The sequence below is a fragment of the Capsicum annuum genome, unplaced genomic scaffold, assembly GCF_002878395.1.
Source record: "Capsicum annuum cultivar UCD-10X-F1 unplaced genomic scaffold, UCD10Xv1.1 ctg80058, whole genome shotgun sequence".
NCBI classification, from domain to species: Eukaryota; Viridiplantae; Streptophyta; class Magnoliopsida; order Solanales; family Solanaceae; genus Capsicum; species Capsicum annuum.
The window spans coordinates 39,104-60,556 of NW_025890690.1; the positions used below are offsets into that span (position 1 = coordinate 39,104).

Sequence of the window (21,453 nt, forward strand, 5' to 3'; positions counted from 1 at the left end):
ACACATAAATTTTTTGCTCAATAGGGACCAAAAAGAAAGTTCAAAACTAGTGATTATCGATAGTCTAATAAAACTCACCTATAAAGTCTCATAGACAACAAGATAATTTTTACAATTAGTATCATTTGTCATTCAAAGTACGAAAATCATATAGAATCTCATAACATACCATCAACTAGATGGAGACATATGACTAAAAGTGCTATGACTAAAGTTAAATTCATGATTAAAATATAAAAAATATTTATATTTTATATATGAATAATATATAAATAGTATATATATGCATATGTATGTGTGTGTATACATATATATACATATATATATATATATAATTTTTATCGGTTCGGTTTGGTTATTTTGTCGGTTATTTTAGAGTAAAACCAAAACCAAACCACATAAGTATCGATTTTAAAAATTTAAAACCAAACCAAATCTAACCAAATGTCGGTTTTTTTAATTGGTTTGGTTTGGTTCGCGGTTCGATTTGATTTTTAACCAAACCATGAACACCCCTAGTGGCTATGTGGTGCTGACCGATTGTGGATAGTGTTTTCCCGATGAAATTTCATTGAAAATGAAAGGTGAGGGGTTCAATTTACTTGGTGTTGTTTTTGGTGTTATGAATTAATGTTTTTTTTCTTTTGAAATTGATAGTAGTAAGTGTTACTGTATTGTCTGTGTATATGGTTATAGGAATGAGAAAGACGCGTTTATTAGGTAGGTGTCTCTTACTTTAATTGGGACCGGATTGGGTAGTGGATTTTTTGGGTTGGGTAGAGGGTTTGGGTTAATAATTTAAAATAAAAAAAAAAATAAAATGAAAAAGGGACAAATATACCCTCGAACTATGATAAATAGTACATATATACCCTCTGTCATACTTTGGGGTACACATATGCCCCTACCGTTAGTGTGAGGGGCATATGCATTCTAGTTTATTAATGGTAGGAGCATATGTGTTCCCAAAATATGACGGAGGATATATACGTACCATGTATCATAATTCGAGGATATAATCGTTCCTTTTCCGTTTACACTTTAATGTATGAGTTCTCCCTCTATTTTTTAATCCATATTGTAAATTCTGAATGTATAATAAATGTTAATTCTTGATAATTATTAAAATAATTGTACAAAAGAATAGAGGCTTTGTAAATATTTGTAAGGAACACTGGTACACAGATTTATTTTAAAAAAATATATATATTTTTATTTATCTCTCAGTATTATTGCTATTTCTATTATTTGGCTCAGTTTTAGTATGAGGGTAAAATTAACTAATTTTTGGTGCAAATTTAGACTTAAAATCTTTAATTTCATTTGAAATCAATTTAACATTTAAAAGCTATATAAATAAGATTAAAAGGCACAGTATTAACAACTCCAATATTTAGAAAGTATTTAAAAGCAATTTTGATTAAAAAGAATATTTTTTATTGTTTGAATAGTAGACAAATGAATATATTCTAGTGTCAAAAGCGTTTTCTCCTAGGGGACAGCCGTGAATTTGATCCATCGAATTCTACTCCCGACAGTTTTATGCTCGTGGCAAGATATTTGTCTAATTAGACACGAATTACAAATATATGTTGAGAAAAGTTGTATTGCTGTTTCATGATGTAATCCGCATGGATGTAATAAAAGTGGAAACTTAAGATAAATCATGCAATCTATTTGATATATTCTTCAACAAATACAAAGTTACTTCAACATATATTAATAATTGTACATGACTCTTTCCAATCACGGAGTACATATTTTATCAAGATAAATCATGCAATCTATTTGATTTATTCTTCAACAAATACAAAGTTACTTCGACATATATTAATAATTGTACATGACTCTTTCCAATCATGGAGTACATATTTTATCAATCATCTCTTGTTCTGGTGATTGATTTTTTGTCTTCTTGCTACTTTTTGTATCACCATATAGGTAAGAAATGAAGCCCCATATAGAAAGTACAAGAGACACACCTTTTTCTGCGGTGAACTTTTCACCATAAAAAACAACACCTAATATTTCTGTGACAGGAAGTAGAACAGTAATTAAAATGCCAGATACCAATGATGAAGAAGAAAAGACAACTCCAATTGCACCTAAGAAGAAACATTGCCAAATTATTGCAGACCATATTATAATAATGTAATATCTTCCTTCTCCAAGTTCAAATGTTTTTGCCTCCCTTGACATGGCCTGCACGTTAAATCAAGTTACTAGAAAAAAAAAACCTTATAAAGTATTGGTATGTTTTGTTGGGATCAAAATTATAAGAGCGTCAGACTGTAGTTAATAAGTTATTCTATGTAGAAAGCACCTTAGGGGTCGTTTGGTAGAGTGTATTGTAAAATATAATGCATGCATTAGTTAATGTGTATTACTAGTACCTTATTTGGTACGTCTTTTTGCCTATGTATAACTAATGCAAACATTAGTTGTATACTCTTTTATGTATTGGAATATGTATTAGTAATACACTCCATTTCCTATGTATTAGTAATACAAAGACTTTAAACACATGCATTAACTTATTAAATGACCTCAATACCCCTCAATTTTCCTCTCAAAATATTTCACCATTCCTTTTCCGCCATTTTAATTTGCAATAATGAATCTTTTCAAATCATTTCACAATTTCTTTTCCCGACATTTTAATTTACAACAATAAATAGTTGATTTAAATAAGGAAAAATTACAAAAACTAGCATCCTTAAAACTATAATTACAATAAATAACAACACTTCTTCAAAATTGCAAATTATAGCAAAAGTAGCAATATTTTACCCACTTCATAGTAATAAAAGAATATGTATTTTTCAGTTGTGCATATGTATTTATCAGTAATACATATATATTTGTATATGTATTTATATAGCAACATTTTACTTAAATACAAAATACAATTTGCTATTTTTCGTGATTATGAAACTGTTGCTATAAAAGTTATAATTAAGGCTACAAAGTTGCTATTTCTGAAATTTTCCCTTTAAATAACTATAACATATTTTTGCTTTGCTTCGAGGGTCTTTAAAAAGATTAAAAAAATTGAGATTATTTTCTAATTTTACGTCTTATATTTTATTTTTGTTTCGACTATGTTAATTTGGCGGCGTAACATTTCTGCGCAAAGACATTATTCTTGCAATTAATCTTAAAACCGTTATATACTAGTTCAACAATACTAATTATGTTTGAGAAGACAAAAGAACTTTGTTGCAAAAGAATGTACAAAAGCAAAGAAGGGTATATTTGTAAACAAACATTTCTTTTATAGAAATTATATAAGATGTATTATTTCTTATACATCAAACCAAACAAGGTATAAGAAATAATATATGCATAACTAATACAAGCATAACTAATACAGGTATTACTAATGCAAACATTACTAATACACTATATTCTGTATTATTCTTATACACTCTAGCAAACGACCCCTTATTATATTCGCATGTTTTAACTTACCAATTTAGCTTTACAGTATCATCAGGTAGAGATGAAGTTAGGATTTTGAGTTCATGAGCTCTTGATTTTAGAAAATGCAATTTACTGAGTTCTTGATATGTTATCTATGCGAAGTGAATTTTTAAACACAAACACAAGATTTGAATCAAAGATACTGCATTTTTATAAACATGTATGTGAAGCTGTAGCTCCGCCTATAATCAGGTTATCTAAAAAAGAAATCCGACGTGCAACTGTTCATAACAAGTGAAACTATAGTTAATAAGATGAAAGATAAGACAAACACCTGCTATACGACATGTAGATTTTAGTTATTAAGTAAGAATTTCTATTGAACGAGGTCAAATATAAAAAAAAAAAAATGAAACACATGAAGAAATTGAGATTATATATATATATATATATATATATATATATAAACACTTCAAGGGAAATTTGGTTATTTCATTTTTTTATGCATTTTTTGGTTGTGCTCTAGGCTTTAGTAGTTTGTAATTTTTCTGTCCTTATAATCCTGAGCACTTACGTGTTATTACCTTGTGCTCAACACATTTTAAATCTTATACAAGGAACGTATATCTTCCCCCTCAACTCAATTAGCCAATTTCACAGCCCCCGACCCCCACCCCACTACAGACCTTTATAATTTTATATACGTTTTTTGGTTAATACATGTTTCTTTATTTATCTTATTTAGTGCTGATTAAAAATTACCAAAAAAGTTGGTTAATGATCCAATTTGTGATGATCTATGCTACAAATGCTTGAATTCTTGATTTAAACAATTGCAGTAGATATATATTTTAGCTGGGTATATTACACCGGGTATTAATAATACATGAATTAATTTTAAAATAATTTGCATACTACATTATTCTAGCACATAAGTTCATGTATTAAGGTCAACATGTGATCTTTGACATTTAAGGACAATTATGTCAATTTAGTAGAACTTAAATAAGTACTTTCTTCATCTTAATTTGTTTGTCTTATTTTATTTTTTGTTATATATTTAAAAATTATATAAAAATATTATAAATCATAAGAATTAAAATACTTAAAAGACATAAAAAAATTTGATTGACTCTTAAAATTCTATAGGTGTCACATAAATTTAAAAAAAGGGAGTATCATATATTATTCGAAAATGACATAAAAAGTACATTAAACAATAATAATTAACAACCTAAAATATTAAAAAGACACATAAAAAATTTGAGTAACTATCAACATTTTATTAGTGCACGTAAATTGGATCAGGGGAAGACATTAAGTAACATATATTATTTGAAAATGAGATAAGAAAAAATATTGTCAATCAAAATGATGAAATTGGGAAAATGGTGAATGAAATGCTATGTTTTATGATCTATATATATATATATATATATATATATCCAAAAGGATGAAATTGGAAACTTTGAAAGGTATGCTTAGCTCTAACCCCTTATTGTAATTATCCAATTTTGATAAGATATTTGAAATCAAATGTGATGCAAGTAAGGTGAGAATAGGTGTTCTTAATGCAAGATCGCAAATCTATTGCCTATTTTAGTGAAAATCTCAAGGGCGCGACTCTAAATTATTCCACTTATGATCTAGAGTTATACACACCTTGGTTAGAGCATTGGGTAATTGGCAACATTATTTATGGCCCGAGGAGTTTGCGATCCAAATCGACCATGAATTCTTAAAACATCTTTGGGCCCAAGATAAACTAAATAAAAGACATGTCAAATGGACTGCCCAAGAGACTTTTCCTTATGTAATTCAATATAAAAAGAAAAGAAAAATGTGGTAGTCGATGCATTATCTAGAAAACATGTGCTAATATCTACATTGTCTTCAAAATTGATGGGATTTGAGAGTCTAAAGACAATGTATCCTGAGGACCCAAGTTTGCTCAAATCTATCAAGATTGTGAGACATGGGTAAGGAAAAGTGGGAGGGGGAGGGGGGATTGTTTCTATGCCCTACTCCAAGTTTGATGGTTTCTTGTTCAAAAGAATGAGGTTGTGTGTGCCCTCTAGCTCATGAAGATAATTGTTTGTAAGAGAAGAACATGATGGTAGTATGATGGGTCACTTTGGAATTGACAAGATCCTTGGATTCCTCGAGGAACAATTTTATTGGCTTAAGAAACGTCAAGATTTTGCTAGAATTTGTGGTCAATGCATGGATTGTAGAAGTGAGAAATCTCACCTTCTCCCTCAAGGATTATACACCCCACTATCCACTCCCCAACGCCCATGACTGGACATCTCTAAGGATTTTGTTTTTGGTTGGCTAGGACGGTGAGGGGTAGGGATTGCAACTTTGTTGTGGTTGATAGGTTCTCAAAAATAGCCCATTTCATTCTGTGTCATAAAATTGATAATGCTTCTAATGTGGCTTCTTTGTTTGTTCAACATGTTGTCAAAATACATGAAATTCCTTGGACTATTGTTAGTGATAGGGACTCTAAGTTCCTTAGTCACTTTTAGTGATCGTTGTGGGGTAGGCTTGACACCAAATTATTTTTCTCAACATCTTTCCACCCACAAATAAATAGGCAAATGGAGGTGGTAAATAGAACCTTAGGTTCTATGTTGCACACCTTGATTAAAGAAAAAATGACTTCTTGGGAGGACCACCTACCTCTAGTTGAATTGTTTATACTTGTGTTATCCATTTGACTATTTGTATGACTCCCTTTGAATATGTCTATGATTTTAACCCCCTTACCCCTTTAGATCTCACTTCTTTGCCTAATTATGTTGTGATAAGATTAGATGGAAATAAGAGGGCAGAAACCAGGAAGAAAATTCATGAGAAGGTGAGGATTCACCTTGAGAAAAAGAATCAAGGGGTAGCTAAAGGAGTGAACAAGGAAAGGAAGCCGTTTGTGCTTGAAATGGGTGATTGGGTGTGGGTGCACCTCCAAAAGGATAGGTTTCCAACCTAAATAAAAGCCAAATTGATGCCACGGGATAATGTTCCATTTCAAGTGCTTGAAAGGACAAACGATAATGCCTATAAGATTGACCTTCCTCTAGAATATCAAGTGCACAATACATTTAATGTGTGTGATCTTTCACTCTTTGACATGACGAAAGATGATCACCCCTTGAATTTGAGGTCAAATTCTTCTTAGGATGGAGAGGATAATACAATCCAAATTAGCTCCAAGCCGTTTACTAGAAGTCAAATCCGAAAACTCCAAAGGATCCAAGAATTGTTCATGAAGGGGAATACTTGAGGAAGTCTTCTTACCATCAAGAGGGTGTAATTTGTTAATGATCGCACTCACATTGGGTCAAAGATCGATGAAAGATCCAAGGGAATACAAAACGGGGCTAGAAAGGCCCTTGGAAGGGATATATGCCCAAGGCACTTTGGATTCGCCTTTGACCTGCTCTAGCATTTCAAGAGCGGATCAAAACATTCCTAGTGAGCATTTCTTGTAATTGGGTCACTTTTGGGCCCTAAATGTGTAATAGTTAGCCTATACTATAAATACTTGGGAGCTAGCTTATTTTCTTAATTTTCGCTTGATTATTGAGGATTGTTTCTCCATTGAGTGAGAGTGTTGAAAAACTTTTGTTGAACTTTCTTATAAAAACATTGGTTTAGAGAGCGTCCATCTCCCTCTTGGTCACTGTAGGAATTAGTTGTTTGAATTAGATTGTAGTTGAGGGTATTAGAGTTTGAGATACTCTTTTGTTCTTAGTTACTTCTTTTTCTTGTGTCGAATTATCTATCTTGTTGATTATCTTACTTTTTCGTATTGTCGTTAGTTTTCGTAGTTTGATTCCTTTCAACAAGAAATTCAATCTCAAGTTTTAAACCCCACACCATTCAGCTAACCACATAATCCTCATGCAATTTTACTCTAGTCAAGAGTTCATCAAAAAGATCTATGTATTTCTGAACAGTACCTAAATGCTTAAGTTTCTTAAGGTCCCCCGTGGATTTATCAAATAATTTTGAACTGAAATGAACGTAAAGGCATTTAACATACTCACTCTATCGTGGCCAATCCCTAGACAGCCTGTTCTTCATATAAAATTGATGTCATGACAAAACTTTTCCCTCCAACTTATAAGATGCAAGTTTAACCATGAAATCCTCTGGTGTTCCATCAACATCAAAGAATTGCTTCCATTTGTATTCCCAATACCTTACTCTAGTACAATCAAATTTGGGAAATTCAACCTGATAAACCTTAGTGGGAAGTTGATAACCGCCATTCTTGTGCCCTTCATAAGCTGTACTTCCTGGTTCTTCGGAATTCTTGGTCAAATCCACTGGACCTATATTTTCTATGTGCTCTCCATTATTACGAATTTCATTGCTCCGATGAACCTCATTACTTAGTAGCAATGCTTTATTTTTTCTACCGCTCGTGCGATCATATCATCCATGGCATTGTGCATCTCTGCAACTTAGCTTATGACTCTTTCCATGAATCCCTTCAGATTATCTACCTCCTTATACAGCTCCTACATCCTTGTATTGTGATCTCCCATTGCATAAGTTAGAGAATGAGGGCTCTGATACCAATGTTATAATCCAAATGAATCGCAGTATAAAATCAAAATTAATTTAGATCACCTAAAGGACAAATAATTGAATTGTCCTTGAACAATGCTCTCTCAGAGCTCTAATAGAACAATGAATTCAGAGAAGAAAGGGAAGATTTATTATTGAATTAGTTGAGAAAATTATATTTGTTGATTACAATGAGAATTGCACTACTTATACAATACTGACTTGTAACTAAAAAGTGGAAAGTAAATCCAAAAGTTAGTTCGCGACTATTTACTATGCTAAATGAAATACAGAATCAGGAAATTGAATTAGTACAACGAAATCATATTATTAACATGATTTTTTATAATCCATTGATAATATATCGTTAAATAGAATTAAGGATGAACTTTTAGTGTTTATCCCGAAGAATTTTCCATCACTGATTCCCAATTTTCTTTTGTAATTTTTAAATAATTTGCATATCATATTATTTATTTTATTATATAATAAGATGTTTGTCACTACATGGGAGTCTATTTTGTAGAATCGGAGACTTAAACTTTTATATAACCAGACTTTTTTATAAGACTAGTTTAACCGCACGTCTCGCACGTGTAACATTTGATTATTTAAAATTAAATAATTTTATCTATTACGGAGATTTCTAGTAAAGTGTAAAAGTTTAAATCACTTTTCAAAAATCTTTCACACTTTAATATAATAATATAAATATAAACATATACACATATATGTTTTACCAGTTTCAAGTGGTTGATGGATCATCACTTTTGCGTTCGCATACCTTTTTCCCTTGTTGCCACAGACTAAGAAAAGACACATTAATTCAAACCATACTTGTGTTATGATTATTTTTTTTAATATTTAAAATATTTTCTTATTTTAAAGTCAAATCTTTACAAAATTATTGATTAAATTCTTACTACATACTTAAAACTTTTAAAAATCGGGTACTTCTTAAATTTTTCTTATTCTAATAGTTTTATATTTATTTTTAGATTTTTCAAATCTTCTTAAAATAAAATTTAGTTGATTTAAAATTCTTAAACTAATGAAAAAATTATCAGTTGTCATTAATTTTAATGACTCTAAAGGTTTTACCATAAATATATTTAATTAATTTTCAATTCTTAAATTCAAAAAAAAATATTGAAATTCTGATGACTTCTAATAAGGAATGGTTTTTACCATAAATATATTTAATTAATTTTTAAATCTTAAATATTATGAAAAAATAATGAAAAGACGATTTTGTCTAAAGCAAAAATTTTTAATAAAGAGCAAAAAGTTCAAACAACATTTCTAAGGTTTTTCATACTTTTAATATATTATAAATTATAGATATAGATTATAAATATAAATATAATATAGATTATAGATATAGATAGATTATAGATTATAGATATAAATTATAGATTACGGATAAAATGAATATGATCAATCAGCTTATTTGTTTTTTGTTTCGGGCAACAGTCAGCTAATTTTAGCAGTCAACTATTTCCACTGTTAGATTATTAATTTTATTCAAAACCGGAGGACTTTTCTTGTTCAAGCACTGACACAAATTTCTTGGATATCATATCCTTATCTAAAACTAGTTGGCTAAGGTCGTGCTACGCATACCCTAATAATACTGATCATTAAAAATTTTATATTATATATAATTTTATTATTTAATTAAAATTTTTATTTATTTGGTTAATAAATTTTTCGTTAGATATATATTATTATATTTAAATTAATGAAACTTGTATAAAAATATTTTAAATTGTTAATATGATACCCATATAATTTCGAGAGTCAATCAATTATATTACTTTTCACATAGTAATTATGAAAAATATAATAAAATATTTTAAGGTGGTTAACTTCTTGTAATTTAGAATACTTTTTATGTAATTTTCAAATATAACATGATACTCTTTTTATTTAAATTTTTGTGGCATTGATAGTCAATTATATTTTAAAAATAATGTAAGTTTTTTAATTATTGAGATTTGTAATAACTTTTTTTCTATTCCAATTTAAGTGATATTGATATAATTTTGAGAATTAACGAAATATTTCATATCCTTTAAATTTTTTAAGTTGTTAATTATTATGATTAATATTTATTTTTTACGTATTTTTTGCTATATATAACAGATTGATTATTTTTTAGATATTTTAAGTTGTTAAATTATGTAATTTATTATGTATTTTTCTTGAATATATAATAGATTAATAAATTTTTTTAAGATATTTTAAATTATTAACTTTTGTAATTTATAATACTTTTTATGTAATTTTCAAATAATATATATTACTCTCCTTGTTCAAACTTTTGTGGCATTGATAGTCAATTATGTTTTTTAAATAATTTATTTTTTTAATTATTGTGATTTATAATATTTTTTTTCTATTTTAATTTAAGTAGCACAATGTTTAGATGATCATAATAATTAATTAGGAGTGATAGAGTACAAACATGTCTTAAAATGAATTATAATAATTAATTAAAAGTGATATAACAAAATTAGTATAAAAAATATCTGTTAAAAAATTAAATGGACTTCATATAAGACGTCAAGTTAATTTAATATTAGATATTATCAATTTTTTAATATTTAGATGATTTATAATAATAAATTAAGAATAATATAGTAAAATTATCGTTAAATTAATTGAAGCATACATGTAATAAATGTTTGTTTTATTTTATTTGTTAAATATTATTAATATTTTTAATATATAAATGATATAATAATTAACTAGAAATAATATAACAAAATTACGGAATAATAAGTACGTCAAATGACGATAACCAGAGATATCAACGGTGTGGTGTGTGCTTCACCTGCCACACCGTGACTTCTTATACTGGAAAATATATAGTAAGACTTCCTCTGTTTGGTACTTACATGATATTTTAAGAAAAGGACAGGATAAAATTTAAAACGATGAAATAATGAAGTTGTCATTAGCTGCGCGTCTACTTTGTTGAATAATCAGAACCTTAACTTTTATCCCTTAATCAAAGGTAGAAGGTTTTGATTTTGAGTATGGAGAAAATTTTGTTGGGAGCGCTGTCATTTTAATGAGCATTATAATGCGTGATTCAAATTAGTCGAGGCTTCAAATTAGTCGAGGCTTCAATACGAACACCGATACCGAATGAAAAAAAAAAAACTTTTATGTACGACTAGTCAGCTTATGTGTTTTCGATTTTAGGTCAACAGTCAGCTTATTTGGTACTCCCTTTACTTTTTAGTTCTTGTTAGTTTGCTTCTCGTGAGAATTTTAACTAGTATTTAAAGTATATTTTTTATTATATTGATATAAATTATAATTGATTTTATTTTTTAATTAGTTTTCAAAAATCTTCAACAACAATAGAAAGATACCAAATATAATCACACCAAGGAAGGATAAGTGTACCCACTCCTTACATCTACTTTAAAAGAAAAGAGGTTGTTTTCAAAAGATAATTTCCTAAGAAAAAAATAGTCTAAATTAGTCCGGTAAAAGAAGAAATAACAGCCTTCAAATATCTAATTTGAAATTTTAAATTAATCTAAATTAATTTAATTTTAAATTAAATTAATTTTCGGGAAACAAAATACGCCAAAGGAAAAGTAAACAAAACGAGTAGCTTTCAAGGATTCAAGATATAGATGATCCAATTTTCTTGGCATTATTCTTATTTTTTCAGAAAGGACAAATTTAAATTTGAAATGGGTAGGTGATATGATGATGTCAATTGAACGAAATATCTGCTTCTACTCTCTCCAATCCAAATAAATTTTAACTGTTTGGTACATCCAAAGTTATTTAGAGACATATATTAAAGTATAACTTAGGAGTATTATTCTTTTAATTGTGCTTCCAAAATTAAGACTAGAGATTAGGATCAACAAAATTAAATCTTAAATTGAATTAAATCGTAAATTGAGTCGATCAAAAAATAATTGATTAATGATTTGATTAGATTTAATTTAGTGTTGAAAAAAATCCTACTAAGCATGATTTGGTTTGATTTTAACTTAAAAAAAGTCAAATCGAATCGAACTAACCCGACATTATATTTATACCGTTTTTAAACAAAAAAATATTTAACATGATGTAATTTATAGATCTTTCTTAAATTGTTTCATTATTTTTATCGTTCAACATATTATTTCAAGTTTAAACTTAGAATTTTAAATGATTCAATAAGTTTTATATTCTCTAGATATTAGTAACTCAAATAAAGCTCAAATCAATACTAATGCTAACAAAAATATTTAATTAAACACTAAAAATGACACTAATGTTGGATATTTATTATTTAGTTTTGATAAATACATAACCTAAATATAATTGTCTATTTAATATTTAATTATGTAATTAATACTTACTAGACTTATTTTAACATAATTTAACATTTTAAATTATAATTAGTATAACTTATTAATATGAAATATTTATTTTATACGATTTTGATATTATTGTTGTTGAATATTTTATTGCCATCATTCATTTTCATATTTTGTGTTATTCTTTTTTAAGAAACACCTAGAGATATTTGCATCATACAAGAACTAAGAAATATTGGAAGCACAAGTTAATTATATCTTTATATAAAAATTTTATCAAAAAAAAATTCAACCTCCCACCCCAAAAACCTCATAAAATAGAAAAAATTAGAAACAATCCGAAGTTGAAAAACCCAAATTTTATTAATTTGATTTGATTTATAGATTTAAAAATCGATACAAATGATTTGATTTGATATTTAAAAACTTCAAACCAACCTGACCGCCTACACCCCAACCTGACCGCCTACACCCCTGCTACAAATAGTCTTCAAGAAAATGTAAAATGGGCCCACTTTTTGAGAAACAAAAGGATAATTCTGAAAAAATAACTAATACATTTTAAATTTTAGAAAATTGATTTATTTATTTTTAAAAAAAAAAAGAGAATTATGGCAGACAATTTAAGACGGAGGGACTAGTAACATGAACATTATCTAGATAAAAATTTAGGTTATAATGTATGTGTACGAAGAGTCAAAAGACGGAGAGACTAGTAATATGAACATGATCTAGATACAAATTTAGGCTACAATATGTGTGCATGCATAGTTAGAGGTATAACTGATTGAAATCGAAATTTATGCAATTATGAAATTATACTCAATAAAAGTTTTCTTACCCATTCAAGAACATTTCGCGTGGAAATTAAAGAGAAAAATAGAGAAATTTATAATATTGAGTTACTTTCACTTCATTTACTCATAAAAATAATGGATACTCCATCTTGTCCCTTTTATTCGTCACTAAGGTCAAAATACTTATCATTTTAAAAGAATTAGCTTTCTTTCCATTAGTTACTCATCTAGAGGCAAGTAAGCGACATTTAATGCTATAAAATGATTTTCTTAATTAATATGACAAAATTTTAAATGATAGATAAATAAAAAGGAAATGAAAGAAAGTACATTTATTGCTAGAGATCATCTATAACCAAAGTTTTGCTATAAATATATCATATAGTGAATGTCTACTTTATCATATATAATGAATACCTATTTTATCATATATTATGTATGTCTATTTATGGAAAAGTTACAAACCCCAAGATTAGTTTTCCCCTATAAATAAAGGAGTTTTACTTCATTGTAATTCATCCCTTAAGAGAAATAAGAATTACTTTCTCTATTCCCTCTACTCTTCTTCTTGTTCTTTATTGTTTACTCTGTCAAATAAGGTGAGATTATAAATCTAAAGGTCAAGGTTAGTAATTCCTTTATGTTATTTGTATTTTTCTATTAATGATATAATTATTGTTGGATTTGAGGAAAAATAATTGGTTTGAAATCATTTATGTTTTAGATTCATTCTTCAAGAACAATATTATCAAAAGAGATGATAATATTTAGGTTCAAGGCCCATCGATGTATGCCTAAGACGTTTTTATATGGATAAGATGTTGAGTTTGAATCTCAATACACCATATTGATGATATTATGATGGCTAAGGCAAAATAATGGGTGTTTAATAAAAGGTCATGAAACATATCCCATTAATATGCTCTATTCCATAAAGTGACTATGGCAGCATAAATATGAAAGTTCATAACTTGCTTCATTATTGAAAGAAGACATGTGATTGAATGCACGAATATAAGCGTGGAGAGACAATATGATAATAATCATCAAAAGTGATAATATTTTCACACACTTATTATGATTATAAGATGTGCTAGAGAAAAATTATCTACATCATATGTATGCCTCAATTTGCTCCTAAAGTAGCAATTTGATGAGCTCCTGAAGTAGCAATATGGTGGAAGAGGTTATAAGATATATAAACTATCATAATTTGATAGGATTAAGACACGTTTATATTCCATTTTTGGGGAATGAAAATTTTGAGTATTATAAGCACAGATCCATTCTCTGGGGTGAATGTGATAATATTTAGTGAAACTTATTAATATAAACGTGTACTTGATTGTGATGGTATGACAACTCACCTCAAAACAGGCAGAATAGCTGAGATGAGTTATTTTGAAATCTACTTCTAAAGTAGTAAATCTGAAATTTATTCATATAATAGTAAATCTGAAATTTACTAAAGTAAGAACACATATCATAGTAAAACTTGGAGTTTACTAGAATAAAAGTTCATAAATTGATATGAACGATTGTGACATCTCGAAGATGTACATGTATTGAAGAACTAGAAGATTCTCCAAGAATTTTTTATGTCGTTTGTTTTCATGATAAATTGGTTGGACCAACTAATATTGGGATTGGATCCCTTCAAATCTGAAAATTATAAAAGGTGAATAAGGGCCCGTTCATCTGTCATGTGTGTTAAATGATGCATCAATAAGATAATCACATATACATTTATTGCCAACCTGCAGTTTGACATTCATAAAGTTATTTGCTCAATAAAATTGAGTTAAGCATGACTTTCAGATCATGTAATCAAGATAATTCATCTTGATGATGATGGTTTAGCATTGAATGCCTTCGATAAATATCCAAACCATTGTTAATGAAAACAAAATTTAATGTATTGATCTGAAATATGATACATTGCAGTAGCATTTGTATGCATTAGACCAATAAATTATGATTATTTCTTCTCTCTCAATTGGTTCAAAGTTGAAAACCAATTATTCCATCTAATAATTTTGATGTGCGGTATACGATTAATGAATATACCATAATGTACAAAGATGGATTCCTCAAAGAAGTAGAAGATGTATGTTAGTTTTCCTAACATAAGGGGGAGATTATAAGCGCTATGAAGTATGTTAGGAATTATCACCATATCCTCATCCAAAAGATAATTCAAGTCAAATGCCGAAAGCATCTCATATTAAGCGCAAGTGCTCTTATTTTATGTTCCTAAAGGACAAAGTCTATGCATGTGTGAAACGTGGTAGACTAATCAGTTCCAAATGAAATGATCCTTGAAAAATAAGGAGCAAATAATCATAATAAGAAGGCAATGAGCTCTTAAAGAGCCAACAACATAACACTTCATGAAACCTTATGAAAGGCTTATATACCTAAAAATAATAAAGTGATGAGATCTCAAAATGTTATGTCGCATTGTGAACCGATACGAAATGATATATCATCAATATCTTTGACACAATAGTGGAACAATATTGTGAAGGATTATGAGAATCTGAATTCTACGTTTATTTAAGCATGCTGACGTAGAAACATTTATCAAATGACATGAAAGGATTCATTTTGATAAGCGTAAAAATTATTTGATTTGCAGTCCAAACACTTAAAATGTCACACATAAAATATTGAATATTGTCACTTGACAAAATTTGTATGAAAACTTCTTTAAGGATTCAAAATATAAAAGTTTCTAGGAAACTTATTGATAATCCTTATATTGTATAAGCTTATAGCTTGAAAATTATTGAAACTTTTGGAGAGTTTTCAAAGCAATAGATTATTTGCTGAAATGAGAAATATACTGAATTAGATTGGTTATGAAGTACCATATCTTAGTGCAAGTGGTGCACTCATGTATCTTGCAAATACTACAAGGCCTGATATAGCCTTTTCAGCCAATTTGTTAGCAATCTATATTTTTGAGACATCAAAATGGGATAACACACATGGGCTTGTTTTATTCTAAAGATTGCAGTTCTGATCTTATTGGTCATGCTGATGTTGGGTACTTATCTGAACCGCATAAAGCTCGGTCTCAAATAGGCTATGTGTTCATATGTGGTGGTACTGCAATATCTTGGAGATATACAAAGCAGTCTATCATAGCCACTTCATTGAATCATGCTGAGATAATAGCTATTCATGAAGCAAGCCGAGAATGTGTATAGTTGAGGTCCATAATGCATCTCATTCGAAAAAAATGTGGTGTGAAATATGACAATCTACCCACAATTTTATATGGAGATAATGCATCATGCATATCACATCTTAATGGAGGATTCATAAAAGGAGATAAAACGAAGCACACTTCATCAAAGTTTTTCTACATACATGAGCTACAAAAGGAATGGTGATATTAACGTGCAACAGATTCATTCAAGTGATAATATAGCTGATTTATTCACCAAGTTCTTTCAACTACAACTTTCAAGAAGATGGTGTACAAGATCGGGATGCAAAGGCTCAAGGATGTTCTCATTAGGGGGAGTTAATATGCGATGTACTCTTTTTTCCTTACGAGGTTTTGTCCTACTGAATTTTTCTTGTAAGGTTTTTAATGAGGCAACCTATATGCATATTGTTAGAGATATGTACTATTTTTCCTTCACTAGATTTTTTTTCTCACTGGATTTTTTTCTAGTAAGGTTTTAATGAGGCACATTATCTATCAATTAGACATTCAAGAGGAAGTATTATAAATATACCATATATAGTGAATGTCTACTTTACCATATATAGTGAATACTTACTTTACCATATATTGTGTATGGCTATTTATGGAAAAGTTACAAACTCCAAGGTTAGTTTTCCCCTATAAATAAAAGGGTTATGCTTCATTGTAATTTATTGCTCAAGAAAAATAAGAATTAATCTCTCTGTTCTCTCTATTCTTCTTCTTTGTTCTTTATTAATATTTTATAACAAGTTTGATAATTTAAACATTGAGAAACGATATCAAAAACTATTTAAGCCATTTAATGCACACTTATACTACTAAAAAATAAATTTATCATATAATTGACATGACAAAAAAAAATTAAACAGAAATAAAAAAATAGGTGCATTTCAATAAAAATTAAAGCAATAAAAAAGTCAAAATCATTTCCCTCCATACCCCATCCACACATCTTCTTCTTCACAAACCCACACCTTTTCATTGTGACTTATATCAAAACATAGTAAAAAAATAATCACATCATCAATAATTTCTTCATACCAAACAAAACATTATTGAAGAAGAATCATTATATTCCTATTAATTTCATTATCACTATCAAAAATTATAATTTTAGAATCCGATTTTGCCATCTCCACCTAACCATCATAATCAATTTCATCACCAGCCGTCACCATCACCATTTTCATGATTGTATACCATTAATTATATCACTAATATTTGAATTTGACAGTGAAGTTATGTGTACAGAATTTCATAAATCGAAGAAAATTGAAAGGAGGATTTACAATTTATAAAACTTTCTAAGGGTCAATAATAACAGAGATGTCTACGGTGTAAGATCTGGATAATGATGGTGGTACAATTTGATTGTGAATTTGTACTGGGGGTTGAATTTGTGATGGTTCTTTGCAATTTTGGACGGTGACAATGGTGATATTGTGATTTTGATGGTGATTTTAGTTATGATTGTTGAATTTATCAAGGTTATTTGAATTTTTTTTGTGATGATAGTAATAGTGGTGTGATTTCGATGGTGAAATTTATGGTGAATTTTTAAAAATTATTGTGGTCGAAATGTGGATTTGGTGGCTATGGCGGCAATAGAGGTGGTTTAATAGTGGATTCGGTGGTGGTGGTGTTTAATAAAGAAGAAGCTATTGGGTGACATCAATTTCTTTTAAATAATTGACATAATATCTAACGTGCCAATGGCGTGATGATGATGAGGTGCGAGTGTAAAACACTTACAATCATGTGACTAGTTATATATGTGTTGGGAAGTAAGTAAACACACTTTTAAATAGTAAAAATATGTAATAGATTGCTTGAATAATTTAAACGTACATTCAATTTTTCATATATAGTTTGGGATAATTTTAATATCCTTTCCCTTTAATATTATCCTGTCATAATAGTAGACCAACAAAATCATGCTTTGTATTGTCACGAACATCACCTACTTTTGTTACAAATGATAATTTCATTGACTTGAAGCGAGAAAAAAGTTTTATGGAATTGTCCAAACTTTGGTGGTATATTATAATTTGTTGATGAAAGGGTGCTTCTACCTAGATCCGCATATTGGCTAGTGAGAGAGAGCACCATAATTGGTACTTTGAGAAGTAAGTTGAAACGTTCAACCTATTTTATAATTAATGAGAAGATCATGATTATTGATTGCGTTAAAGAAGGAGGAATTAGAGACTAACCTGGAAGTCCTTGTTTATTATCATCCCAGTAGTGCAGACCCCAGTAGCAAAAAAGCAATAAACAGCCTGAATCTCCAAGACAAGTGTGTAAGTAATATCTTGCTTTGCCTTTTTGTACAACAATTCAAACAAAGGCAATATAAGTCCATATAAAGCTGCAGCTCCAAGTGTCATGATAAACCCTAGAACATACTCCCTCTTGGGCTCTCCATTCGGCCTGTCCCCGTTCGCGTGGAGGGCCAATACAACCGCACCAAGTGTCAATAGAAAAATGGAGTTAATGGAATAGGCCGAGAACTTTTGCTTCACAAGGAGGAAAGCAAAGGCCGCGGTAAAAGCAAGTTGAGAAGCAATCACGAGCGCTGATGTGGAAACGGGTAATTTAGCCACGCCATAAGCATAGAGATAGTTGTCGACTCCAGTTAGGACTCCAATCCCAATGCTCGCCACAAATATCAAAGGAGTCATCAAAATGACTTTTGTATTATCATTATTGTCATTGTTGCTGTTGTTTTGGACCATTGATAGTATTTTATCTCGAGATTCGCGACGACGATTGAAGTAAGAGATGGTTAAAGGAATGAGAACAATTGGCCAAGCAACTGTTTGTAGCCAACTTGATAGCCAAATTCTTGCGCCTCCTTTAATGAAGTAAAGGCGGGTGATCAAAGGGCCACCACAATTTCCTATAGCTAGAATTATACAATTTATAACTAGAAGAAATTTCTTCATTCTTGAGTTTAGTTGAGTTTCCATTTTATTTCTGTGGAGGTTTGAATGGAAGATTTTCTTCTGATGTTTGAGTTGTACTAATTTATAATGTGTGTGGACAAATTTAAATAGTCGTTTGATCTTGGAGTTTTCGAATGTCAAATTGTCAACATCTTGTGTGTCAAATTGTCAAAAAAGTATATAGAACATTTTAAAAGTAATTCTCTCTCTTCTATTTTAGTATCTACATTAACATTATAAGTTAGAAATACTCCATGGATCTATAAGCAAAAAGTACAATTGTCAATCCTCCCTTATTTGTGCAGGTCCCAATACTAATTTAATTAATCAATACCAATTTTTTCAGTCCGTGCTTATTTTTAATGTAGATCTTTTGTTTTTTAGTAGATACCGATATTTAACCAATGCCTATTTTAGCTCCTATGAATTTTCACTCATATCTATTTTGAACCTTGAGAAGAGTTTATGTATCTTTAAGTACCCCACAAAAAGTCATAAATTTAATTAGTGAAAATTAAGTTAGAAAATAAATTTACATGACGTTGGATAAGAAGGAGGAGAATCAAGTATTTTTTATAATAATTGTTTTTCTTCTACTTTAATATCTACATTAACCGCAGAATATTTGTTTCTTTTTTAGTTTTGGGATATATACTACTCATAAAATATTTCTATTTCTTTTAGGTTAAGATCTATAAGGAAAATATTTTTTTTAATTTTTTTTTGAACTTTAATTTTCTATAAATAGTGACATATCCTCTAACTTTGATTTAATGTAAGGAACTATGCAATGAGAGTGTTTAAATGAAGACTACTTTTATGACACAACCCCAAAATAAAGGTGTCAAACGGGCCGGGTCGGGTCAATACTAATTACACATATATACGTACCATTCAATATATAATTATATATGACTATACGTACTACTTTAAATAAAACATATGCTATAATAGTATAACATATATATATACACAACAATATATATATATATATATACTAATTTATAAAACATATACACATGTATACGTTAAATATATACTACTTTAGAAAAATATATACACATATATATGCACCATTCAATATATATGTACTACTTTAAATAAAATATATACTACAATATACATATATATATATATACAACAATATGTATATATATATATATATATATATAGTTACATATTAATTTATAAAACATATACACTTGTACACTTTAAAGATATACGTCTATAGAAGATATATACACATATATACGCACCATTCAATATATATGTACTACTTTAAAAAAACTATATACTACAATATATATACTAATTTATAAAACATAAAGTAATGTATACGTTAAATATACACGTCTATAGAAGATCTATTCACATATATACACTCTATTCTATGTATATGTAATACTTTAAATCAAATATACTATAATATATATACATTACAATATATATTTGTATAGTTATATACTAATTTATGAAACATATACACATGTATACGTTAAATATACACGTCTATAGAAGATCTATTCACATATATACACTCTATTCCATATATACACTCTATTCTATGTATATGTAATACTTCAAATCAAATATACTATAATATATATACATTACAATATATATTTGTATAGTTATCTACTAATTTATGAAACATATACACATGTATACGTTAAATATATACGTCTATAGAAGATCTATTCACATATATACACTCTATTCTATGTATATGTAATACTTTAAATGAGATATACTACAATATATATACATTACAATATATATTTATATAGTTATATACTAATTTATAAAATATATACACATGTATACGTTAAATATACACGTCTATAGAAGATCCATTTACATATATACACTCTATTCTATGTATATGTAATAGTCTAAATGAAATATACTATAATATATATACATTACAATATATATTTGTATAGTTATATACTAATTTATAAAATATATACACATGTATACGTTAAATATACACGTCTATAGAAGATCCATTCACATATATACACTCTATTCTATGTATATGTAATACTTTAAATGAAATATACTATAATATATATACATTACAATATATATATTTGTATAGTTATATACTAATTTATAAAACATATACACATGTATACGTTAAATATACACGTCTA

General features: G+C 28.5%; 1 protein-coding gene across 1 annotated transcript; it reads right to left on the minus strand.

Annotated features, from left to right (window-relative positions):
• Window positions 1-1,806: 1,806 nt before the first annotated feature.
• LOC124895118 (purine permease 1-like) lies at window positions 1,807-19,376 on the minus strand. Its single transcript, XM_047405571.1, has 2 exons — window positions 18,566-19,376; window positions 1,807-2,202 (listed from the first exon to the last, which is right to left on the minus strand). Exons 1-2 carry the CDS (start codon window positions 19,319-19,321, stop codon window positions 1,858-1,860), a joined length of 1,101 nt encoding a protein of 366 aa, XP_047261527.1. The 5' UTR covers window positions 19,322-19,376; the 3' UTR covers window positions 1,807-1,857.
• Window positions 19,377-21,453: the final 2,077 nt, after the last annotated feature.

Excerpts from the sequence above, each read along its gene's own strand:
- LOC124895118 (XM_047405571.1), bottom strand. The coding sequence starts at position 19,321 with ATGGAAACTCAACTAAACTCAAGAATGAAGAAATTTCTTCTAGTTATA. Across the intron at positions 2,203-18,565 it reads TAATAAACAAGGACTTCCAG|GCCATGTCAAGGGAGGCAAA; the intron begins GTTAGTCTCTAA and ends TTTAACGTGCAG.